The following is a 26,079-nucleotide window of genomic DNA, read 5'->3' as shown; positions in this document are numbered from 1 at the left end:
CCGCTTCATTCCTGCCGCTCCCTCTGCAGGTTTATTGCGCTTTGGGAGGCGAGGATCGGGTCAGACTGACGGGCTGGTAAGTCCTCCTTTCCCTCCCCGCTCCCGGCGTTGTTCTCTTTCTGCTTTTCCCCACATAGCGTTTAATTTTCATTAGGTGAGGATATTGTGAGCCATGAATCCGTTTGGGGTGTATAAACCTATATAGAGTAAAACATACACAGCAAAGCATATTGGATAAATAGTACAACATAGTTACTTAGCTGTGTGTATCTTGTATATAAAAGAAACAAGAAAGTTCCAAGCCTCTCTCATGCAAGTTCTTTCCTAGTGAACTTGAATTGAATATTCCAGTGTTTTCTTTCCATCTGCTTGTGAATCAGTTGAGATCAGTTTCTTTTATAGAACTAAGTTATCACCCATAATCACTTATATAAATGGAAAAATGAGGGAGTGGAGAAGAAATGCTGAGAGTAAACAAAAAGCTTTTAAGAGTCTGTGTTGGAAATTGCTCAGAAATCCAATTTGCAAAATTTTGAGGAATCTTCCAATTTATTCTGGAACAGGGAAAAATTTCAGCATTCCAGAAATGAAAAAGGCCACCTGTTTGTCTGCAGCTGTCCTGCAAAACACTGTGGTGCCACTGGCAACTAATAATATCTCCAACTTGCAGAAGTGGCATGCACTTGGCATTTTATTCAGTGATCTGTGCAGACATACAGCTTGGCTTGCTTTTGTTTTCCCTGAGTTTTATCTGTATATCTCGTCCAGGCCATGTACTAGCACATCTGACAAATAATGGTTCCATAGCAATAGGCTACAGGTCTGATCTGCAGCGTGGTTACAGTGAGAATATTTTGTATACTATTGTAGCAGATGAAAGGAATGGAAGTGGGCCAAATTCAAGCTGTTTGCCTTTGCATCTGATCAGCAGATCCTATGGAGAGAATTTGCCTGCTATGAATATTTGATTCTCTCTAGCTTGAGCTATCTTGTGTGTTGGCAGTGCTACTGTGTGAATGTGTGGTGGCTTTCCAGGGTGTCTGTCCTGCACAACTGCCAATTTCTGGGGTCTTTTTTTTTTTTTTTTTTTTTTTTTTTAGCAGAGTTCAGGATCTTGTGCTCCACTTCGTGTATGAGGAAAATTACCTAATGCTATACAGTGAACATTTTTTCTTATTTATAGCACATGGGTTTTCAGTCTCTTGAAAAGAGGAAAAAAAGTAAAACATGACAAATGACCAGGGTATTAGTTCTTCCTCTCTTCCCACCCCTTCATGGAGGTGTAAGCCTCTCTGCTTCCCATTCCCTCTGCAGTACCTGCAGGTGGTTCTCCTGGCAAAGTGACTTTATAGAGATGAGTCATAGAGATTACACACCAGAAGGGATTAAAAGGTAACAGTGTTGAAATGCAGTTATAAGAGCAAGAGCAGTTTTACAGCACCTTACTTCCATGTAACCCTCTGACTCAGAACTTGGGAATCCAGTGCCCCATGTTCCTGGCCATCCTTCTGTGTTCCTCCCTGGCCCTTCTTGCCAGTTTGTGGCTGGTTTTGCCTGAGAGTTTGTAGTGTTTTATGTTTCTTAATTTTTCTGTTCTAAAGTTCAGCATGGCAAAACATTTATAACTTTTGCATTTCTAATACTTAGAAGTAAATGACATCGCTTATAGTGCTGATCTAATAGTAACTGTCAGGACTCTGCTTAGGCAAGCAGAAAGGGTTGGGATTTAACCTATCAGTGTATTCTGTGCTTGTGTCCTCTCTCTGTCACCACACTGAAGCATTTGTCTTCTATAAGCTGCCTGTTTAGAGTTCATGTCATTGTATAGAGAGAACATAGACAGAAATTTATAGTTATCTATAGATACAAAATTTCATAGACAAAAATAGATACATTTTGCAAAAGAAGTTTAGGCTGTAATCTGTAAGACTGCCCTTTCTCTGGGTGTACAAGGGCACAAACCAGAGGAAAATTTTTGATTGAATAGTGGTGTGGACTGAAACCAAGAGGAGCCAGTAAGAGCCAGTTGCAACTCCTTGGAGCTGTAGAACATGATGTGCTGACCGAGTGACCCATTCTCTGTCTGTTCCAGTTCTGCAACTTCAGCAAGTAGCTGCTCAGAGAAAGGCTACTAATATCATCTCTATTTAATATATTGAAGAAATTGTGTATTAGTGCCTTGTAGGGGCTGCTAGAGAGACTGAATTATGGTAGTGTCTCTTCTAAGACCACTGTAAAAGGAGGCAGGGCAGCTGGCCCCGCTGCAATCCTTGCCATCGCAGCCTGACCCATTTGTGTGACCTATTTAACTCTGCCAAGTTGTAAGGAGCTGGATGTGCACATTAGGTGTATGTTCTCAGTCCCTTAATTAAGGTAAGGATATTTTGTATAGGTATCTGCTTGTAAACTTTTTTGGGTTTGTTTGGATTTTTTCTCTTTTAGTTTCTTCAACACCAACAAAGAAGTGCAGTTTAGAACAGATGACTAGAAAAGTTGTGTAGTTACAGCTAACAGATATAAAACTATGATTTCTCTCAAAAAATGTAAGCAAATTTTTCTGGCAACTGAAGAAATCAGGACTTGGCCAATGCAAGGTGCATTAATACAGAGAGAAAGCTTTCCTGGGAGCTGCATGTTCATGATAAGACTCCTTTCTCCTTTTAGTGACTTTAGATGTGGTGTTCTCCACAAACTGTGTTGAAACAAACAAGGAAAAGTTTGGTTTTGCAGTAGTATGAGATACATTCTGTCTTGGGTATTTGCAGCCTGGGCAGGTTTGTCTGAATATCTGTCACTTTTAAACAATGTTGTTGGCTTTTTTTTTTTTTTTTTTTTTTTTTTTTTTTTTTTTTTTTTTTTTTTTTTTTTTTTAATTCCTTTTAAACAAATTGCTGGTTTTAGGACAATTGGGAAATGAAAGTATGAGATTGTTAACAGAAGCAAAAACTTTCAGTGCTGACTGATTGTGTCTTGTTGACATGCATGGTTGTTTATGCCTTTATAAGATACCAACTTTCTGATAAATTGTTGGGTGGTGTTAGTGACAGTTATCAAACTTTAGTATTATGATAACTATTAAAATAAAAGCATGTAGGAAAACAGGCATAGGGCTGTGACACTGTTGCTTTGGGTTTTTTTTGAGAAGTGGGAATTTGTTCAACAGAAAAAGTGAGTTTCCAAACTACGTGGCTGCCAAATGGCTTGTATTTTTGTTACTGTTTATCATAACTTGGTTGTGAACTTTTGGCATAAAGATGGGTGCAATTAGTGATCCATGGAGTTCCCCCTATTTGATTGTTTTCTAAGCATATTAGGTTACTGTGTCCTGTGTATTTTTGTTAGGGAATATTATTAGGAACATTTTTAAATGCCTTTGCATTTTTATTAGATTTACACATGGCTCCACCCACCATTTGGAAGTGACCAGAAGTGTCCTTCATCAAAGGCTAACACAAGAGTTACTCACATTGCAGTTGGAAAAATTATAATGCAAACAGTAAGCCAGATGGGGAATTTTACAAGCATCTTTTCATGTCATGAATGATGCTGTCTCTCTGGGTTATGGGCTCTCTGCTCTCTTGACTGCTCTTCCTCTCCCCCTGGCTCCCCTCTAGAGCTGTTAAATTTCAGCCAGGGAAGAAAGGGAGATTTGGACTCCTCTAAATTTCCAAGTCCGTATTTTTTTGCAGTGTGGTTGGTGACAGTGAGCTTTGTGTGTGAGAGCGTTGGCATGCAGAGAGCTGCAGTGATTAGCATGCTGCTCGCTGTGCCCTGACAGAACAAACAGAGCTGCTCTCATCGAGCTGTGGCCGTGCCACCCAGACAAAAGCCCTGGAGCAGATGTGGGGAGGGACCTGCTCATGAATCCTGCTCTGTCACACAGGGTGGGCAAGAGCTGAACACTCGCCAGGCTCCTCTGCTTCCCAGTTTTTATGCAAATGGAGGTCTCTGCCCCACACTGTGGATCTATTCCTCTCTAACTCTTCACATGGCAGTATACCTCTGGTTGGAGGTTTGAGATGAGAGATCTCAGAGTATCAACCTGTATTTTGTATACTTGTCTACACATCTACCATTGCAGTTGCTGATACAGCAACATATATATATATATATATAAAGAATTGTTTTCCTCTGACATTCAAGATTTATCTGCTTAACAAAAATTCTTTGGTTCTGTAAAAGGGGGATGATGTACATGCATATGTGTAAGTATGTATAAAACATATATTCAACGTATATGCACACATACAGATTTAGTCCCCTTGATGCAAACCCATGTCATCCCTCATGTTTGGTTTGAAAGAGGTTTGTATCAGTTTGTGCTTAATGTCTCTTAGTTACTGATTTTTTTTTTATTCTTTACACTCTGAAAAGTATAAATCTTTCATTAAAAGTGTTACAAAATTGGTTGTATTTCTTGTTACAGACAGTGGTCACATAAATTAAAGCTTCAAGCATCTTTTTTGAGGAGAAGTTACTTACCTCATTTACAGTGGCTTCTGTCTGGTTGAGGTCAGAGGGCCAAGAGACTGGTTGTGTTAACTAGAAGTAACTGGCTTGTTTGTATTGACATGCAAAATGTTTTCTGAACAAACTGCTTGCTTAAATGGTGGTGGGCTGTTTCAAATCTACCCTTCCTGTTCCTTTCAAAAATCTTTTCTGCCCTGTAACATACTGAAGCTGTTTTGGCAGCCTAGAGCAGTAGGTGGGGAAATTAGCAGGGCTTTTTCGGTTAAATAGGTTGCCAACATCTGGGTTTGGAAAGAGAAAAGTCAAATACGCTTGTTGCAGTTACATATTCTCATAATAATAATAATAATCAAAAGTTTTTCTTCATACATATCTGCTTTTCAAACAAAACATTCTGACTTCTTAAATTTCATGACTGGAAATGTCTTTCATTCTTCGTTTAACTAATGATATAACTGTTTGTGAGCTGTTACTAAGTCAGGGAGAGGTTGGTTCAGTAGGATTACTTTTTTCAATGAAGAAGAGTTAAAACTGTTTTCTTTTTTTGCCTCATTTCAGGATAATATCATCCTATTCTTAAGAGGCTGCAAAGAGCTGGGACTTAAAGAATCTCAGCTTTTTGATCCCAGTGATCTGCAGGACACATCAAACAGAGTAACCATCAAGTAAGTACAAGAGCAGTTTGGGATTAGCATTTTACAACCTCAGATGCATGTGACGCAGTTTTAAATGTTTAAGGATGAGCAAAAAGGCTATAGATTTGTCATTTGTATAAATCAAACAGGAAGCTGAGATTTAGGAAGTCTTTAGAGCTGGGAAGAATACATTGTTCTGTTCAGTAGGGTTTCTTTAAGCACTTTTATTTTTCAAAGAGAGATGAAACGCAGCTTATTAAAGATACTGTTTTAGTTAAGCAATGAGATTCTGTGGGACTTAGGGGCTTTCCTGAGTCTAAACTGATGGCATTCTTTTTTGTCTGTGCAACTAACTAATTATGTAGGCTGAGGAAAAAACATCACAACACTCTAAGCTTTGTTATTTCAGATTAAACTGTTTTGAAGATGCTTTATAGGACATTTATAGAATCTACAAGGTGCACTCATGGGCACAATCTGTTTATTTTCTAACAAGGCCTATAGATTGAGACACGATATTTAGGCTGTGGATGTCTTTGTGAATTGTATGCACTGGAAATGCCACAGTTCAGATACTTTTTTCACCACAGCCACATACCCGCTACCACAAAAATTACCACATGTGCCTTAAGAGAAACTCCTTCCTAATATTGAATTCGTTGGTTTGTTGTTGGTTTTTTTTGGGGTAAAGTGATTTATTTTTTTTTTTAAACCCTTCTTTTAATCAACAACTTCTTAGCCATGGTGTATGCACATCCCTCACTGCAAAGAGTGATTCAACTCCAGTGCTTGTATTTTCAGGATTTCACCACACAAATTGATTTGAAATATAGATGTGAGCCTGACACAGAAAGAATTTCAGACTTGCCTAAGGTCACACATAGCAGGCTTGAATCAAAATCCATGTAGTCATAGACTGAGAGAGATCCCTTAAATAGGAACTGTTGTCCCTTTCAGGGAAGACACTGTCATTGTGGACTTAGAGGAAGAGAAGCAGTCAAACTGTATTTTTCTCTCATTTAAATTAGTGGCAATCAAGCTCCCCTGAGTTGATTGGATGGCCTTTTTTTATTTGGCTAAAAAGATTTGTCAAAAAAGATCACTAATGAAATCCTGGTCAGACATACCCATTTTAGAAAAGTATATGGGAACAATTTACTAAATTTCAGTGGCGTTCTCTTTTTTTTTTTTTCCCTTCTGGCAATGGAGGCTGGTCAAGTTTCATGGTGTTCAAGCACTGTCTGGGAAAATTCAAAGGTTCTAAAAACTGAATTGGCTTATTTCCTTGTTCTAAAGGATATTCTCCCGCTTTTTGCTCCTTTCCAAGTTTCAGGCTCTAATTCAAGGTTCTTCTTGCCTGTACATACCAGTGATAGGAAGCTATATTTCTTCTGAATCTGGTAATATTGCAATGAAAGAAGTTTCTCACAGTGTCCTGTAAAATCATGACAGTGAGTGACTGGTGAAAGCTGCAAAACAATCCATAATCTGCATACCAAAACCTAATCTCCATATTAAACTATAGAGAAAGGGTCTCTGAAATTCTTTACTGTGTGAGTGGTGAGACACTAGAACAGGTTGCTCAGAGAAGTTTTGGCTGCCCCATCACTTCCAGTGTTCAAGACCAGGTTTGTTGGAGCTTTGAGCACTGGTCTAGTGGGAGGTGTCCCTGCCCGTAGCAGGGGGGTTGAAACTAGATGACCTTTAAGGTCCCTTCCAACCCAAGCCATTCTGTGCTTCTATGTTTCTGATAAGTGTGATCTTTGGGGGTTGAAGATGGTGGAGTACCTGGGAGGAGGCAGGTGGGGAGACTGGGACTAGGCATGAAGCTCCAAGGAGAGCTGTCCAGCACGTAAGCGAGTTAGATCAGGAGTCATAAACTCCATGGTGCTTGGCTCTCCACTGAATATGATGCCAGATAGATGTGAAATGTCTCACTGGCATGATTTTTTTTTTTTCCCTCCCATCAACTCTTCAGAGAAAGCAGCTGTGGAAATGAGCCAAATGTTTTCCTAGCACTGTCCAAGTTCATGCTGAGTAACTAAGTTGAGGTGTACAAGCCAAGTCCATGACTTTTGTAGAGAAATATGTTCGAGACTGTTGTCTGCTAGCTAGTTCCCAAAGCATGAAGGTGATTTATTTTTCCCCTCTTTAAAGACTATTGTGTTTTTTTAAAAAATATGGTAAAAGTTTGGTAAGGAATGAATATGATGTTATTGCAAATAATTAAGATAATGACATTTTCAACCATTATTTTTTCATATAGATGTTAACTGAAGTAATCATTAAGTCTATTTTTTTTGGAACATTCAGCTTATAAAGGTTATGAGCTACTGCTGTAAAGAATTTCTTCTTGATTTGTTAAAGAAGACTTCTTTCCACTGATGTTTTATTAAGAAAAAAATAGAAATGTTTATTTTTCTTAGTACGTGCATAATGGTGGGTAAAATTTTGGTTTAAAAAAGATGTTATCAAAAATACTTTGGTTTAGTATTGCCTGTATTTGGGCTTTTATTGTTCTCACAGCTTCAAGTACATTTATTTTTGTTTCTATGAGGCAACCTTTAATGCTGGAGTGGAATTACTGTCATAGTAGAAGGCAATTCCATTATAAATAATCAGGAGACAATTTGTACTAAATCTGAAGTGCTCTTACTCATTTTTCAGCACCTAAATGTGATACACATTTCCACCACTCTAATGATTTCTTTGCTGAATTTTGGAATGTTGTGTATGTTTATGCAAACTTTGAGCTTTATTGTTTCTCACAGAAATCTTCTGCACTTTGATTGTTGGTGAAAAACTAAATTGAGAAGGCTGCCAATATTCTGAGTGCTCTAGTATATATTAAATATATATTCTTATTTTCCACAGTAGGTTCTGTTGCAAGTAGCAAGATCTTTGTTGCTTCACCCATCTACTTAGTTCTTTGTGATGTTTGTTTCCACAGAAGCACCTGCTCCATTTCCTTAATGTTTGGTGATGATTTCCTCAGTATCCTATGCATGTTCAGTTGCTTTAGAATCCGTATGGGTTGCATGATTTATCACAGAGCAGAGTCTGACTGTTGGAGTAGCAGAGAACACATTTTAGCCATGAGAACTTTGGTCATTTTTTTTTTTTTTAAATCAGGAACCCTGTTTAAAGGAAATATTTTTGGCACTGACCTACTTCACTGTGAGACTATTATAAACACATTTTCCTTTTGTACTTCCAGAATTCTAATCTAATGATTGAAATAATGGTGACAAAATACTCCCACATTATGAATAAATGAGTGTGTGAACTACATCTTTTTCACTTTCATGTGTTTCCAGCCAGCAGAAACATTTTCCAGGCAGTTGTTAGGAAAAATGTGATCTGCTGAATACAAGCTCTTGAAAGTGTCTACTTTCTGATTTACTTTTTTTCCTCTTTTTTGTTTGTGTGTGCAACCAGGAACATTGACTGTAGTAGGAAGCTCAAAAATGTAAGTATATGACTCAGAGTTTGGTTGAGGTTATGGTTTTTTTCTTTGTTAATCCTATATTGGGCCTGAGCAAGAATTATGTCATTAAACCTAGCACAGATGAGTATCACTGAAAAGTTCTTTTGAACACAGACCTAACCAGGTTCTACTGCAAACTTTGGTAGAGGTGCTGTGGCAAAGAAGCCTTACAATAGAAATACAATGGAGAATGTGTTTTGTCTCTGCTTAATTAAGGGATGAATAATGTGATCTCTGTGCTGTCCATCATGGTTTTCACTGGGAATGGTCTGACTGGCTTGTGAAGCTATGCTTTTGTAGCCTTTTATGAATATATAGGGATAAAGTAAATTTGTAGCTAGTATTTGTACCAACCCCATGCAACCTTACAGGCTTCTTGGGGAAGTGTGGCTGGAAAGTGTCTGGCAGAAAAGGACCTGGGGGTTCTCATTGACAAGCAGCTGAACGTGAGTCAGCAGTGTGCCCAGGTGGCCAAGAAAGCCAATGGCATCCTGGCTTGTATTAGCAATAGTGTGACCAGCAGAAGTAGAGAGGTGATTGTCCCCCTGTCCTCAGCACTGGTGAGGCCACACCTGGAGTGTTGTGTCCAGTTTTGGGCACCTCAATTCAAGAGAGATCTCGAGGTGCTGGAGCGAGTACAGAGGAGGGCAACGAAGCTGGTGAGGGGCCTAGAGAATAAATGCTTGAAGAAGCTGGGAATGTTTAGTTTGAGGAAGAGGAGGCTGAGGGGAGACCTCATCAGTCTCTACAACCACCTGGAAAGGTAATTGTAGAGAGGGTGGTGCTGGTCTCTTTTCACAGGTAATTAGTGACAGAACAAGAGAGAATGGCTTCAAGCTGCAACAGGGGAGGTTTAGACTGGACATTAGGAAAAAAATTTTCACAGGAAGAGTGGCTAGACACTGGCATAGGCTGCCCAAGGAGGTGGTTGAGTCACCATCCCTGGATGTGTTTAAGGGTCATTTGAATGTGTTGTTGGTGGGTATGGTTTAGGGGAGAACTTTGTAGATTTGGCATGATGGTTGGACTTGGTGATCCCAAGGGTCTTTTCCAACCTGAATTGTTCTATGATTTAAAATTAAGCAAAAGGATCATTAGATCTGGATGCAAGCCTTTGCTGTCAGATTTGCTAGCTTTCTTGTTGTCCTACTAAATAAACACATGTTTTCCCAGAAAAGGTAATTCCATTTAACTTTAATTTCTAGTTGATTTAAACTAATATCAGTGATAATGGATCCTGCAATTGTTAAGTAGTCAAGAAAATGGCTAAACCTTGCTTGTCTCAGAGTTAGTTATTATCCTAATGCCTAGCAAGCTGTCTGTCCTTAGTCAGCTGTAAACCACTGTAAATTCATTTGATATTTGGCTCATGTCTCTGTAACCTGCAAGGAAACACCAAGATTTTTTCCTTACAGTTTTGCAAGCCAGTAATCATGACCGCAGGTAAAGAAAAATAAATAAAATGCCCAAACCATACAACCCCCTCCCATAAATTATTTAATTCTGTCTTTCCCATCATCATCACAGTAATATCTGTTGCATCCGGCACACAAAGTTGTGACGGAGTTCAGCTTTGTAATTTTAACACCCTTGTGGCTGCTGGCTAAATATCCTGGTACAAATGAATTGTTTTAAAGATAAAGTTTCAAAATTATTCTCGACTATGTGCTTGTAGGCAATCTGTGCTTTCCAGGTACATGATCCTGCAACCTCAGCTGAGAGCCAAAATTGCTTGCAAATGTGACATTATTGGAGCAGGGAGGGGGGGAAGTGGATGAAGAAAGGAGGAAGAGAGAAAGTGATCAAATGCTGCAGAAAGAAATAAAAAATAGCACAACCTTAATAGGGAACTGAATGGCAAAATTAATTGGACAGTTTCCTAGTTGCTAGGAATACTGTATTTGCAAGAGTTTTCACTTAACTCAAGAACATGTACTGTAAGAATATTTTACATAAATTTGTTGAGTAGTGCTGGTTGAAGGAAAACAGATAAAGGTTGCTTCAAGAAAAAATGGCATTACTGATGAAACCATCCCCTTTTCCTCAGCACAGTAGTATCAATTTGGATGTAATTTTTAAAACAAGGAAAATTTCAGAACTTTATTTTTAAAAATTATTTTTTTTTATGACATGCATACTATTTATAAACTGAAGGGAAATATAGACTGTACTTTATATCTAAAAGATAATGTATTTTACGTTATGTACCGCAGTTGTTTTTAAACAGGGGATCCCTGTGACACATGCTGTGTTTTTTCTGACAGAAACTCAGGTGGAGTGCTATGTGTGATTTTAGACATCACACTTGAATAAAAAGTGGGGACGATAGAGAAAGTTGATGAGAAAAGGCTAGCTGGAAGTCTGCCATATGTGACTGAGGAGAAAGCACTGAAGGAATGTGGGTGCATGTTTAGGGAAGAGTCAGACAAAGATGCCTGTTCACAGCCCTTCCTTGGGATTTCTCCTAGTCCTATTTTCTTTAGTTCACTATATAGTATGAACTATATGGCCTCGTCCCATCAAAACATAAAATACTATAGCTCAGTTTACCTAACATTTTTGAGACAGTTAATGACATCTATTAGTTATTATTGGTTGCATCTTTTCCACATCAAAATATTTCATGTTTGTTCTGCAGTTACATACTTTGCAATGTCATGGAATATGCAGAAATAATGAGCACTAAATGAGAAAAAGCTCAAAGGTCTGAGGTGAGGGTTTGGCATTTTTAGCCAGTGCAAAACACTGAACTGAATTGCCTCTGATGTTCCTTTTCCAGTCCAAATTGGTTCTGCACAGGTACCATTATAGACATTGCTTTAAGTGGAGTCATATGTGGTGCAAAGAAGGATGGTTTTCTTGCCCTGCATGATATAAATCTTAGCATTTCTGGAGGTGTTGGATTTAACCATCCTGAGCATCTTAATTTCTCCTTTCCTAAAACAAGTGCCAGCACTAGCAGTGTAAAATCCCATTTCTTTGCTACCTAAAGAAGTGAGAGGGTATATAAACATTTGCAAGAGCAATTATTAGGTTTTTTTCCATGCTATCTTTGAAATTACTTTGGAGTTATGGAGAGACATCAAGTCAGAACTTGAATGAAACCACTAACTCTTTCCACTTTAGTCTGATAGAAACAACCAGATGCTCATGGCTTTAGATTAATCTTGGGCTAAGCTTTTCTCAAGCTAGCAGAAGAAGAATGTATGTGTTCCCATATAATCAGGTTAATTACAGTAAAATGATTAAAAATAGAACTTTTTTCTATCCTTGAGATAGGCAAGCACATATTTCAGGTATTTTGTTTATTAGTACTCTTGAGGGATTTTTTTCCTATTAGATTTACAAACAAGATTTTATAAGTGGGGCTTCTAGACAGTTTCAAATACCTTGCCTAGTTTTTCTATTTTTATTTATTTTTGCTGTTTTATTTTCCAGGCAGACATGGCAGTTTCATTTTTTTATAAAACTACCGGGAAGATAATGTGTTGTGACCTATTCTAAATTTTCATAGTTGCCCAATGTATTTATGTTTAACCACTAACAGAAACTTCCCTTTAAATTCTGATTTATGACAAAAACGTGTGCTGCTGTGCAGTTTAGAATAACTGAGAGATGCTGAAGGGAAGTAAATTTAGCTAAGTGACTGTATAGATGACTCCAATTAATTCTTATTCACTTCTACAGGTATTAGTTACCATTTATTGGCTAGGGAAAGCAGCAAACAGCTGCACATCGTACAGTGGATCAACCCTGAACCTGAAGGAATTTGAAGGTTTGCTGGCACAAATGAGAAAGGTATCTTTTTGTTATATTTTTGGAATGGAATTTTCTTTTGAATTATTACTCCCATAAATAACCTGTTTGTTGCTAAAGATGAGAGAAGTGGGGGGCTGGATTACAAATTACTTAGTAAACCCTACCTCCTTCAAAAATGTTTGTCTCTACCAAGCCATGAACACAAATTTGGCACCCAGCTTTCTGGTGGTATTAGTGATTCAGTATGGTACGTCAAACAGGGCTTTAGAACTGTCACATGGCTCTGTCATCTTCATTTCCATAGGTTTTGGTTTGATTTATTTTAATTTTTGACACGAAGTTTCAGCTAGAAGAGCTGACGCTCAAAAGTACGGTGGCAGGACTCACAGTAGCAGAGGTTTTTCTTCTTTATGACATCCAGTCTCATGGGCAGCTCTTTTATTTCTAAGTTGCAACATAAAAAACCAAACCAAATAATCTAAATAAAGCTGAAGGGTAGAATGAGGAGATTGTTTCACCAAGGGCATAGTTGTGATGAATCTATGTTTTACTTAGTTCTAAATTCTAGCTGACTCATACTTGGCGGTTTATGATGAGCTGAGCTCTGTTGGAAAGGAAAAGTTGTGCTAGCTGCAGGGTGGTTTAGAGACTTCTGGTTGAGTGGTCCAGCATGCCTTGAGCCTTGACATGACATGCATTTACCAGGGATGGAAGGGGAAGGTAGCAGGCGTGTAAGAAGATGGCAGTGCCCAGTGGCTAGCATCAGGCTTGTGAAAGGCTGTGCAGATGTTCTCCAGCCCACAGAGAGCTTTGTGCCTGCTACTCTCTCCCCATTGCATATAATGGCCAAGTCACCACAGACAGTAGGGTTTGGGGACCATGGGAGATTTTTTGCTGTCTGCTCTCCTTGAGCTCTGTGCTACTGCATCTGCACCAGCTGCAGCTCTTAATTCTGGGATCTCAGAGGGCCTGTAGCAGATTGCCACTGGAAAGGAAGAAATACTTGGCTGGCTGATAGCAGTTTGTATACTCTAGTGTGACCAGAGAGCCTTAATTAGACTGGAAAATTCCCTGTTTGTGAGCCCAGCTCCTGTGAGCAAACAGGTAGTCCTCCTCCTCTGTAGAGTTTTATTGTGGTCTTCATTTTAAATAACTTGAGTTAATTGCTCTTGACTTTGCCACTCGTGAGAGATATGACTGAGACTTAAGCAATAAGGAAGTTAAGTTAATACTCAAGTTGTTTCAAAAGAGAAGCAGCAGGGAAAGACCAGTCCCCACATCAAAGACTCTGAAGGGTGAAGCAAAGATCGGCAAAGGAGCTAGTGCAGAAATCCAGCCAAAGTGCAGGTTGTTATAACAGTGCTGCATGGTATCATGGTGTATTATTTAATGAGCAAAAGGCTCCTCTCTTTCCCAGGTCATGTTTACTCATAGAAGTACTCATCAGAGAATTTTGGAGCCCTTGAGCCCTTTTGTGGGGTGAAGTAGGCTGAAGCAGGCTAGGGCTGAAAGGAAGCATTCTCTGGAGAGCTGATGATCGTGGAGCACCTGGCTGGGCAGCATAGAGTGCTTGCAGGACCCCAAAACCAAGAGACTGTGGCTTCATTTATTGCAGATGTTGGAGCTGGGAGCAAAGATCTCATAAAAGCTGAAAGTGAAATATTTCTTTGACATAAAAACCGAGCATTTTGCAGTCCTGAAAAGTCTTGTTTAGGTGGTACCACTAGTGACTTCTTTTAGGGTCACCCCCCTACTCGTGTACCCCTGCAGTATTTCCCATTGGCAGTCATGGGCTTGTCTGTTGCTGAATTTGAAGAGGATTTGGTTGTAAAGCAGGACATGTTAATCATGCTGTGCAACAGTCTGATGTTCTTTATAGCTGAACTCAAGTGATGAAAGGACACTGTATCACATTCTCTACTGGCATTTTTTTCCACAGAATTTAATCATTAAATCGACCATAAATTCAGTCTGGTTTTGTTTTTCTGTTACAAATCCTTTCTGCCCTCCTTTTTTAATAAGCAAATCTAAAGACAGCTCAGATGTAAGTTGTCTTGGACTCATCTTTTTCTAGTTCTTGTACTAAAAGGGCTATTAATTTCTAATTTTATTTATGCTCCTCTGTTTTTAATTTTATTAACTATTTGGATATGTGTTCTTCTTTTAAACTGGAAATCCCCAGTGTCAAAAATTCCATGGCTTTTTGATCACATCTAGAGGGTGGAGCCTCCTGGAGAAATACATCCTGTATTTGGCAATCACACTTTCACTGCCACTCAGTGACACACTGTTTTTAATTAAGTAGTATGAAAGACTAATGTGCTGTTGTGTGTCCTGTTAGGGTGTTATCGGCCCTGCAGATAACCACTTGCTTTTTCCCATTGATAACATTTGGGAGATGACGTTTGCTCAGAGCAGAACAAATACCCGTCTGTGAGACGCGCTGGGCTGATAGACTAGCTTTGCCAAGGGGAACGCTGTAAAGAACATGTTTATAGAAGTCTAGAATCCCATCCTGGTCCCTGCCTCCTAATTCCTGGTGAGCAGCATGCAAAATTAACATCAACAGGCCTTTGAAAGTAGGGTCTGCAGAACTCATTAGTTCACAATTGGACTGTTTTCAGACTCTGGGAGATAGTGACTGCAGGATGGGGCTCTTTGCCTGAGCTTAAGTTGCTGAGCAGTTCTGTGTCATTCAAATAGAATAATTTAGGAAAAGGGAAGTGTGCCTGAGGATTGAGAACAGCCGATTGGTATGAAAAGATGAGGGGATTTAGGGAATTCAAATTTTTAAAAATATTTTTTATAGGATTTTTAGATTTGTTCTTGGCTGTGTGTAACTCATGCAGATTTCAGGGAGACAGATCTTTCTTGTCTAGTGTTTCTAGTATTTTAGTTCACAGAGCAGGACTGGGGAAGGAAATTACTTAGGATCCAATTACTACTTTGTTAGATCAATTTTATTTGGTTTTAGAAAATGCTTTCACTTCAATTTGCAGAGAGGTTACTTACTGACATTACCACAGTTTAACTTGGCCTTAGGGGACCTTTGCCACTGTCCTTAATGTGGAATTTTGGCAGCATAATAGTGAGTGGCACTAATTAAGCTTTCTTCCTGAAAAGTCTGCAGGACTTTGGGTCTGATCTTTCTGTCTTGCTTTGAGCTTCCCTCTTTCCCAGCACAGAGGCTTTGGTGTGTTACTGCAGGGCTCTCTTCCCTCTGTCACTTTACAGCAAACTTGCTGTCTTGTGGAGGTGGCCTGACATTGCCATAGCATGCTGTGATGTTCTTGATTGATCTTCTCATTGCTGGTAATAGTAATGGATAAAACCTTAGCAGCTGGGGACAGTGGGAGCTGGGCTCAACAAAGCCATTGTGCTCCAGCTAGTGGTAGGCAGGGGTTGCTTCTTAATTAGGAATTAATATTCAAATGCTTGGGGCGGGGGGGGACCACATTCCAACCTCCTTGGGTCACAAAATGTCAGTCTGATAATGGCACCCACATCTCTGACTTTACTTACTGTCAGGGTTCAAAAAACAGATTTATCTTTGCATAAAAGTAGTTATTTTGGGGGTTTTCTTCAGCCTGTGTGATTGTAATTAATGTTAAGATGCTCTCTAGAACAAGGGATTTATTATAATGCAAGGGTGAAGATGGCTTCTATTGACCTTTTCCTCTGCTGGAGTTTCGGTGTTTTAGTATGTGCTGCTTGCACTGGAAAGAATTTATAATCACAGGGCTGTCAAAGACAACCATTGTTCTCCCTGCTCTGAACATGTGGGTCAGCTACAAGTGCTTTCATATCCCCCAGAGCCAGGAGCTGGCAAAGAGTAAAGAGCACAACTGAATTCTTCTGAGGCATCAGGAAAAGCATTTTGCATATTTTTCATTGCTGATTGCTTCAGAAAGACATCCCTCTTTCATAACAGGAATTTCTCTTCAAGGTAGAGGGAGGCTGGAGCACACTGCTTCATTATTTTGCCGAGCTGAAGCAGCAACAACAAATGCTGTCTGCTGGCATCCCAGCCAGATACAATAGATGGGCAAGAGGAGGGGGGGCTCTTTTGGAAAGTAGCAGGCTTAAACCTGATGCAGGCATGATGTTAAAATTGTAGTGCTTTTGCCTGTGCTATGGATTATAGACAACAAGTCAAGTGTCAAGTTGCTTTCAGTTTTGATGGGTTTATTAACTTGCCTATTGCAGCTTTTTCTCAGTTCATTGTACTAACTCTAATGAATGGGGATTCCTCTTAGCATAAAGTTGGGGCTTATTGCAAGCTTGCAGTTCTGTTTTGAAGGGGCAGAAAACAAGGAAACCCTTTTTTGGGGAGGAGATTTTTAGTATTTGGGAAGATCGTTTTTTTATCTGATGTGTAGTGGATCTCACGGGTATGTCAGCGGCTTCTTGACGAAGCGGTACCTGCTGTACTTCATGTAGGAAACAGAGGATATTGAAAGCCCCAAGCGCAGCATTCGCGACAGCGGCTACGTCGACTGCTGGGACTCGGAACGCAGCGATTCCCTCTCCCCGCCGCGCCATGGCAGAGATGATTCCTTTGACAGTCTGGACTCCTTTGGCTCCCGCTCGCAGCAGACACCGTCTCCAGATGTAGTGCTCAGAGGGAGCAGCGATGGTAAGTGCTGGTCACAGTGTGACACACGCAGTATGTTGTGACATGTGAGTAATATTTCTGGAGCAAATGAGCCATTTGGAATCTGGACACAGCCTCTGAATCCTGCTAGTTGTCCTGTGACACTAGTCCGGTGGGAGAACTTCTCTATGAATGCTGATTTGTGCTCCCTGAGGTTTGGATGGCTTTGCCAAATACTTACCCGAAGTCTGTCTCAGTTAGGATCACGTAGTGTTGGAAAATGAGTTACATCATTGCACTGTGATTTTATGATGGGAAGACTGCTTTTCTGGGCTACAGTGTAAGAGGATGTTATGCAGGCTGATTTTAAGTTATAAATAGGCTAGAGCAAGAAATGAAAGCACAGGGAAATACTGAAGTGGGCAAAATTATTGCCTAAGTAAACCCTGGACAGATAAACGACATAGGAGTATATTGGAAATGTCTGCTACTTGACAAAGTTTTGAAGTCTGATGTACAAAATTTTACAAAATGTCATATTTGTTTTCATAATATTTAGAAAATTGGGTGAATTAATAGTTCCCAGCATCGGAGCTGTGGCCATCTGTGTACACCTTGAGTGAAGACATACATCTCTAGGCTTTCAGAAGGCGTGCTTCTTCTCTGCCTTCCTTGTCTGATTTCCAGAGGCTTCCAGAGGCTTGTAAACACAGCATGATGGATGAGAAAGGATTTGCTAGGGGTAGGTGTGGAGCAGGCACTTCGGTTACCTGTCATGAGCAGGAGGATACTTGATGGAGGTTCCTTCTGTGCAGTTACGTTCCCAATGAACGGAAGAATCAAACTTCATCATCAGATGGAGTTGTGTTCCACATATGAATCACTTCTCCTTAATAATTGTATTTATTTATTTATTTATTTATTTAAAAAAAAAAAAAAAAAGAAAGGCAGAAAGACTTTCTCGTAGGAACCAGATATTTGTCCTGGTTTTGGCGGTATGGAAGAGACTGGTGCTAGTCATTACTGGACATAAGCGAGATTTCCCTGAGGTGATGAGGAACTCCTTAAAACTGAAAAGCTGGCAGGGAGAGCTGGTATCACTGCTGAATTATGAAACTGCTGTGCGTAAAGCAGGGCTAAAAGATCTGCTCTGCTGTTTGGCTTTAGCACCGGTGCTGTTGCTGGTTGACTATCCAGAAACAGCCACTGGGGCTGATTGCCTGAAAGCTTCATGCCCCTTCAGACACTGAACAGAGCACAGTCTTCCACATTACAAAACACTTTTCTGCCTTCCCAAATGAGAAAAAAAGTGTGATGTTGGCAAATAGGAACACCTCACCTGTCTTAATCAGAAAGTATTGCTCCATCCTGGATGCTTAAAGAGTGTCTTGTGTCCCTGCCTACTTGGAGCTGGTGGGCAGCCAGTAGTTTATGTTCTGTAGCTGCTTCCCATCATCTTCTGCTGTATTAGCAGATTTTAGTAAGGTTTTGTGGTTGTTTGTTTTCCATGGCTGAGACATACTATCCTGTCACATTCTTGAGTCCATAACAAACACAAAATAAGATGCAAGCATACAAAGCTTGTTCTTAAAAATTAATCTTTAACAGTATTCAGACCAGGGCGCATGCAGATGCCGTGCACACACGTATGACTTCTCCAGCTGGCCTGTAATATGTCCTATTTTCCCTGCTTGCTGCTGCCATAACTTCAGAGCTGTCTCCTCCAAGAATTGCAGGTGAGGCGTAGCTTGGCTGACCTCTTTTTTGCCGACCCTTTCCTGTGGTCTCAGTAGGTTAGTGCTTCACTCAGCTGTGTGTAGTTCTTGATAGAAAAAATGTATATGTGAAGCTGAATGGAAACAAAAAAACATTCTGCTTGCATTACTTCTCTCTCCATTCAGATAGGAGCTTTATAAACCAAATACTATGGTAGTGAAATGAAACTGATTCCTTCCACTCCTAGAAACAAAAAAAGGAGAGTGTTTTAAGTGATCCTAAGGTGATGATTAGTTTAGGTGGAAGTAGCAAATAATACTGTCTTCACAAATGCCATCTGTGATTAGCCCCGCTGTTTAGAACTGCTTTGGTGTCCTATACAGACCCTGTCTGGCAAAAAGCAAACAAAATGAATAGTACAACAGTAGAATTGCAGACTGACCTGCCTATAGAGCTGCTAATGTACTCAGGAATGAGCAAAATCCTCTCCTTGGCCAGCAGTTTAGCATGGATACTTGTATGAAGGATCTGTGCATGTCTGTGGCATGAAACTACTTGTTAAGGATTGTGGAAACTGGCTAATGCTGCTTCTATTTAGAAATGCAGAACAACACAGTTAGGGTTATAAATGTAGAGCATGGCTGCATCTTCCATTCAGTGCTTTGGCTTCAAGTGATTTTTCTGCAACTTTGAGCTGAAAACAATTTAATGAGTAAAAGATGTATAATTAAATAAGCTGTTTGTCTTTGAAGTACTCAGCTTGGGGATGCTGGTAGGCACATCAGTAATGAGGGAGAGGAATCTGTTCTAATTCCTCTGCTACTGTGGTTATCTATTCCAACATTTCTGTTTGCCAGTTCATGTGATGCAAAAATGAGCAGAAAAAAGTCAAGAGCAAACAGAAAAACAAATAGCAGTAAGGGTTCTTTTAATTTTCTTGGCCTTGCTCAGTCTAATGATATTACATCCCTTCTAACCTCAGCTGTCATCAGATGCCCATGTTTCTGTGGTTGTCTCCACTTTTTGTTTAGACACAGACTCAGGTTACCAGTCATGGTGCTCATTATCATATACTCTTAACCAAAATTGTTCAAGCAAAAGGTTACTGGCGAAAAGTGCTTGTGATTTTTGTCTAACTAGCTTGTTTCTATTGTGTCTTGTCTTTTCTTACTGTTCGCTTTCACTTCTTCATCTGTCTCCAAGCAAACACTAAATAACTCAATCTGCAGCAAAAGCTCTTTGCAAATAACATTCCTAGCATATTTAGACCTCCTTTCCTTCCCCCACTTTGAATTATACACAAGCTACTTGTGATTTTTATGACTTCATTGTTTTCAGTTGTTCATTAGGTAGCTCAGTGAATTAGTTAGTAATTTACTAGCATGGTGAATTAGCAAGAGGACACAACCTGGGTGGCTTTCCCTCAAAGAAGGGAACAGCTATTGCATATGGAAGTGTTGCAAAGGGGCCAGGGGCCAGAGATGTCCAACACTCCAAAGCTGGGATAAGATTTGAATGCTGGTGGGAAAAATGACAATGTGCTCATCAAACCAGGGCCTGTGGTGATGTTACACTGCTGGGAGAGGACTATTTACATAGCTTCCTTGCGAACTACTTAAAAGGGCTCATGGTGGTGCAGGGCATCTAGTGAACGTCTATGAAGTGGCTTCCTAAATGGCTATGAGGGCAGTTCCACTGCAAATGCTTTTTAAGGTATTTGTCCTACTATTTGGGAGTTTTGTTTTCAAGTTGGAAAAGTAATGCCTAAGTTTCTGTGTTTTAAAAAGGGTTGTAAATATCAGGAGGTTAGTTCATTTGAACAAGCCATCCAGCTCTGTTGATTTCCCATCTTATACTTTGTAACTATTTATTTTTCTATCTCACCTTATGATTTTCTTTGCCAGCAAGTATTCTTCAGTCATTGCTGTGTTGATCGAACTTCTAAATCCTGAGATCCCTTTCCTGTGTCCTTGTACCTTCCCATCTGAGGATCAGGTCTCTCTGTCTACTTTGCAGGGTGCTAGACTGGTTGACCAGGCAACCAATGAAACTGGAGAGACACCATCTGAGTCTTTTGGTTTGTAGCAGCTGATGTTTATTCTCAGATTATCAAAGTTGTTGGTGTGTGCTTTCAAATTACTGATAATATGTGTGTGTAGAAACATCCACAGATTCCTGTCATTCTATAAGTGTACAGCATGCAGCCCTTTTTTGCGCGAGCTTCTGCTATGCACATAGAAATCTAGGTCCAAGAGGGTGAATCAGGTCAAAGGTACCTATAATACAACCAGCAGTCATTGGTTGGGTAAGCTTCTGTAGCTGTGCCATCTGATTGACAAGTCTGGCTTAATCTGATTCTGAGTTTTTTGAGGTGATGTGTGGCTGAAGATGAGTTTTTCAGGGGTAGAAAATAAGAGTTGATGAGAAAAAATGTTTACTGTGTAGATACTATGGCTGCTACCTTCAGTGAGTGATTTTAAAATATAAATACAGGTAAAAGTAGCCTTGTTTTTTGGTGATCACATGCTAGATGTAATTGTTTGGTGGTATCTTCCCTGATTTCTAGTGTTAAAAAAAGAGAGATGAACGTGAAAAAAAGAGTGATTTTTTTTCTCCTTTTTTTGCTGCTTCCTCACTAGGGAGAGGAAGTGACTCAGAAACTGACCTGCCACACAGAAAGATGCCAGATGTGAAAAAAGATGATATGTTGGCGAGGCGGACCTCACATGGTGAACCTAAATCAGCTGTGCCTTTTAACCAGTACCTCCCCAACAAGAGTAATCAGACTTTCTATGTACCCGCTCCGCTGCGGAAAAAGAAAGCTGAACGAGAAGAGTACAGAAAGAGCTGGAGCACGGCAACTTCACCTCTAGGAGACAGACCTTTCAGGTAGGACCAGCCTGTCTAACCTCTCCCTTCCTCAGTGATGATGCTTTAACACTTGCCTAGCTTTCCGTCTTTCTATGAGATGTATGAAGCACCTTCATCTTGCCGAGATGGCACTGATAAATTATTTGTGGTAGAAAAACAATCAGTGGAAAATTATTGTCTTGATGTCATTATTTACCATACAATGCAGTGTGTAGCTTGTGTTTGACAAGGTGTTGGTTAATAAAAGTACCACAGATGTTGACTGAAATGCAAGGCTGGACAAAAATGTTCTGGATTATTTGTCTCAGTTCTCAAGACAGTTACTCACTGACAAATGATAATAAGTAACGTTTGTTGTATTCAATCAAAATAGGTAATATTTTTGCTGTATTGTTTTTTATTTGTGTCAGTACAATTTATATAGCTGTGGCTGTGTTTTTCTGGATGCTTGTTTTGTCAACTGGTATTTCACTTTTGATTTGGCCTAAGAAGGAACTTCCATTAAAGGGCATAATTATCTTCCTGGATCATTCATCAAAATATCCTTTGGCGTCTTGATATCAACAAAATGTACTTATCATAAATAAGTGTGTATGTTTCAGGCACAGCATACATTAAATTACCTTGTATAATTCAATAGCAAATCCCACCCTGAAACCATAGAAGAAGAACAGAATGAAACATCAGGACTATGTGAAAAGGAGAAAGTGGGCTCCATGGCTCCTGAAGCAAGCTCCCTTAAAAATCAAGTAGGTTTGAATCAAAACAAAGGAAACTCCATAGACCAGTCTCCTTCAAGTAGTGCAAAAGAAACATCAGCACTGGAGGGGAAAGATGCAGAAGAGATCAGAAAGCTGAGAAGACTCGAGCAAGCTGGCATTAAGGTCATGTCAGCAGCCCAGCGCTATGGCAGGTTAGCCCAGCTGTGTGGGAAATGGTGCACGCTTCACATTTTTAGGATTGGCTGAAGTGTGGGTTCCTTCAGTCCACTGTGGTTTCACTTCTCCTAACAAAAATCCAGTCTGCTAAGCACTTACCATTGCTAGTGAAGGTCTTGGTCTGAAAAGGCTTGTGATGTGGCAGCTGTGGATTGCGGAGTTGTATGATACTAACTGCATTTATGTTGAGAAATTGTATTGTCTTACAGCATAACGTAAACAGACTCCAAGAAAACTACTACACAGACTACGTGTCACCTTCCACCTAATGCTTTCTTGCATTTAATAAAACACACATATAAATATATATTAAAAATGCCTTATTCAGGCAAAAGTTTCAGAGATTTACTTCACTTGCTACTGATGGGATGGCTTAGTTTACTGAAAAAGGCTTTATAGGTGGTTAATATTTTTAGCTGTGTTAATAAAAGAAGCATTTATTTTTAATGGCAGGAACTGTAAAAGTACAGTGCTTGTTAACACATGTACCAGTTAAAGCACAGAGGCAGAGTTCAGCAGTCATAATTTGACTGACTTTGGCATGGACTATCAGTAGTTATTAACTTATTACCTGTGTTATTTATTTTTTGGATGTTGTTCAATTTGGTTATTTCCCCTTCTTTAATTTGAGAGCTGAATGATGGCTGGGCTCACTGCCCACACCTTTCCATGATCTGATATCAGAGCTGCATGAAAAAAAATCTCTTTCTCATGGGCATGACCTGCAAAGTGAAGTTTTAACCAACTTGTCAGAATACTAGGCTCTTGTAAGTGAACAAAATGGTTTGGCTATAGAGTAAGTGTCCAAATGTCCTCCTATCCAAAACATTTTATTTAGTATTGTGGGATGAAATCCTGACAGCAAGTAGTTTAGCAGATACTGATCTACAGTCTGGGCTTTGAATGTAGTAGTAAAAAGTGCAGCTCTTCCATGATACTGCTTGTTTACAGATGCAATGAAGCTTGTCTGCAGCCATATACAGATGTGCTACATACAGATAAAACAGTATATATGCGGTCACATGTCTTCTCAGGTTTGTTTCAGTTTTGTCAAGCTTTAATGAACCAGTGTTGATACGTGGTTGTGGGTACTACTTTAACAACGCCGGGTACTAATGAAGAGGAATTACTGTAATAGATTAGTCCTTCAGGCTCAATTAGTGTGCTAATTGATCAGGAATCCATAAATTGGTAGGACACTAGCACAATCCGGTTCGGAGTCCGAGGTCGTAGTATTAATGGTAGTTATGTAGTAAGATGAAGTAACAGCTTGTGGTTGGCAGTGCTGTGCACAATAAATAGCACTGTTTCCATTTGCATTTGGAGGATGCTCACCACAGTGAGAGTCCCTTTTCCAGGCCTATGCTTGATTTATTGGTTTGATTTCCACAAAAGCAGCACAAGTGATCAAATGTGTGGTTCTTTGGCATGAAATGTCTTCTTTTTCCTTGAACAATCTGCTATCCTCACAAGACTAAAAGAGAAGGGAGCAGAAACAACAAGCCATTTTCCTTCCTTGCTCTCAGTGGAAGCAACTTGTGAAATTTGACAGCTGGAGGGAGAAGGAGCTGCTTGTTTTCTGCCCCAGTGCAGTGTCAAAGAGCAAAGCTTTGCAGCCTGAGCTTTACCATAGTGAAGTCAGAGCCTGCTCCTAGGGACTGTAGGAAGACACAGCAGAAAAGGCACTAGGGTCAGAGATCTGTAAGGAAAATTATTTGCATGTGTAAAAGGAATAATTCACTTATAACTCTTTAGGATACAGGAGAGCATTTAAACATCTTTCTTAATGTCTTATTATCATCCCCAGTTCTTTGAACCTCTCCATTTTTTCTCTCTTCTTCTTGACATCAAAGTTGAATTGCCTTGCACTAATGGCATTGAGCAATTCTCAATCCCTCATTTTTGTTCTGATTTTTTTTTTACCCTTCTTATTCCCTCTTCTTTATGTGATGTCAGCCTCTTTCTTAACAACCTGAGGTTGTTAGTTGTCTTCCAGTTCCTCTGAGTTGTTTACAGGTTGTTTCCTCTCAACATATTGACCTCTGGAGGACACCCACTGTGACTTGGGAGTTCTACAAGGCATCTAATTGTTCCTAAGGCTGAAACTCAGTATGGGACCTTTCTGGGTCTGCCTTAGGAAGGATTTGAACTTGTACACAAATGTTTTTTTGCTTGGAATCTAATTGCTGTAGCATGTTCTAGGAAAGGGCTCTGTAGAACTAGATGCTATACAAATGCATGCCAAAAAGCATTCCCCCTTCCCAAAGGAGTATATTGTCTCTTTATAGCATGTTGGTTTATTGACATGTGATTATCCTTGCTTGCCTGTTGTCTGCATCTGTCTCTTAATTATGTTGTTGCATCTGAAAGGTAAGGATCAGATTTCTGGATACTCCTTAAAAAGAGGAGAATTGTGACTGTTGTAGTAGGTGACAGAGAGGAGGTTGTAAAAGAGAAGTGTGAGCAAATATTTTTGGCATGTTCATTGCAAAAGGGACATGGACTCTTCTCTTGTCAGTGTATAAGCATGCAAAACCCTCTCATTGTTCTGAAATGCAATATAAGGATCCACAGGTCTGTATGAGACCTGTTTCAGGGTGCAGACGTCCGCAGTCTGACACTTCGGAAGCATCTACTGTACCAGCACAGACCTGGGTGTTACTTCTGCAAGGGCTGGGGCTGGGTGTGCAAAAGCCATTTGCACATTCCCATTCTGCAGGGAATTCTGCTCCATTGCAAGCTTCAAATCTACAGCCTTACTATGTCTGTGGTAAACTGGCCTTAAAAGGCACTCTTGAGATCTTCACAAACTGATTCAGAAGACCCAAAAATGTCTCACCTAATCTCTGATTCCATTAAAAACAAAATATAAGTGAGTGTAAAATATTCTTAACCTGGGAACTGATTGTTAAATTCTAGTTATATACTAAAAGCTGTAAGTCTTCAGTTATTCATTACAATGACTCATAGTTGCTCTTTTGAATATTATAACTTTATTTCTTGGCTGCCAAAAGCACTCTTCTTAGAAATGCTACATTTGATGCTCTCAGGCTTCAGCAGCACAGTTTCATGAGACTGAAAAATCCAGCAGTTCTTACTGAATAATTACTTCATTACACATAGCTTTTCAAATATTCATCTTACTGATTCTCATTTATAAAATAAATATAAACAAGGTTTAGTGGAGTATTATTTTATTTTATACTTGCCCTTTGTGTCCATGGTTCTGGAAATTATTTCCAAATTATTAAATTTTTTAAATGGTAGTGGTACCAGTTGTGAAGTCGATAAAAAATGAAGTTAATTGTACATACCCTGGCATGTTTGGATGAACAGATTAGAGTATATGACTTTTAGATTACTGCTTTCCTTTGTGCCTATAATGGCAGGCACCATCTAGCTACTTTAGATCAGTATATTTTCACTAAAGTTTTCAAATTATTGTACTGGAGGAACAACAGATGTATTAGGAAACCATAAATGGAAAATCAGACTTTTCCTGGTGGTCATCTTGAGCTTGCTATATTGCAGGTTTAAAAAGCGAATTGGATCTGAGCAAGTTACAGTGGTGTATTGACAACCTGTGATTTAGAATTGAGTGATGTAATA

At 39.6% G+C, this 26,079-nt stretch overlaps 1 protein-coding gene across 1 annotated transcript in view; it reads left to right on the top strand.

Moving 5' to 3' along the window:
- Nucleotides 1-26,079, top strand: part of LIMCH1 (LIM and calponin homology domains 1) — a 114,416-nt gene that overhangs the window by 35,215 nt on the left and 53,122 nt on the right. The window contains exons 3-7 of the mRNA XM_010006148.1: nucleotides 5,029-5,135; nucleotides 8,544-8,574; nucleotides 12,280-12,390; nucleotides 16,792-16,987; nucleotides 21,301-21,550. Of these exons, the coding sequence (XP_010004450.1) occupies nucleotides 12,382-12,390; nucleotides 16,792-16,987; nucleotides 21,301-21,550 (455 nt within the window). The 5' untranslated portion in view covers nucleotides 5,029-5,135; nucleotides 8,544-8,574; nucleotides 12,280-12,381. The remainder of the gene's footprint in view (nucleotides 1-5,028; nucleotides 5,136-8,543; nucleotides 8,575-12,279; nucleotides 12,391-16,791; nucleotides 16,988-21,300; nucleotides 21,551-26,079) is intronic.

Source organism: Chaetura pelagica, unplaced genomic scaffold (genome assembly GCF_000747805.2).
Source record: "Chaetura pelagica isolate M959 unplaced genomic scaffold, ChaPel_1.0 scaffold189, whole genome shotgun sequence".
In the NCBI taxonomy this organism is placed as follows: domain Eukaryota; kingdom Metazoa; phylum Chordata; class Aves; order Apodiformes; family Apodidae; genus Chaetura; species Chaetura pelagica.
This window is presented reverse-complemented; position numbering and strand designations above follow the sequence as displayed.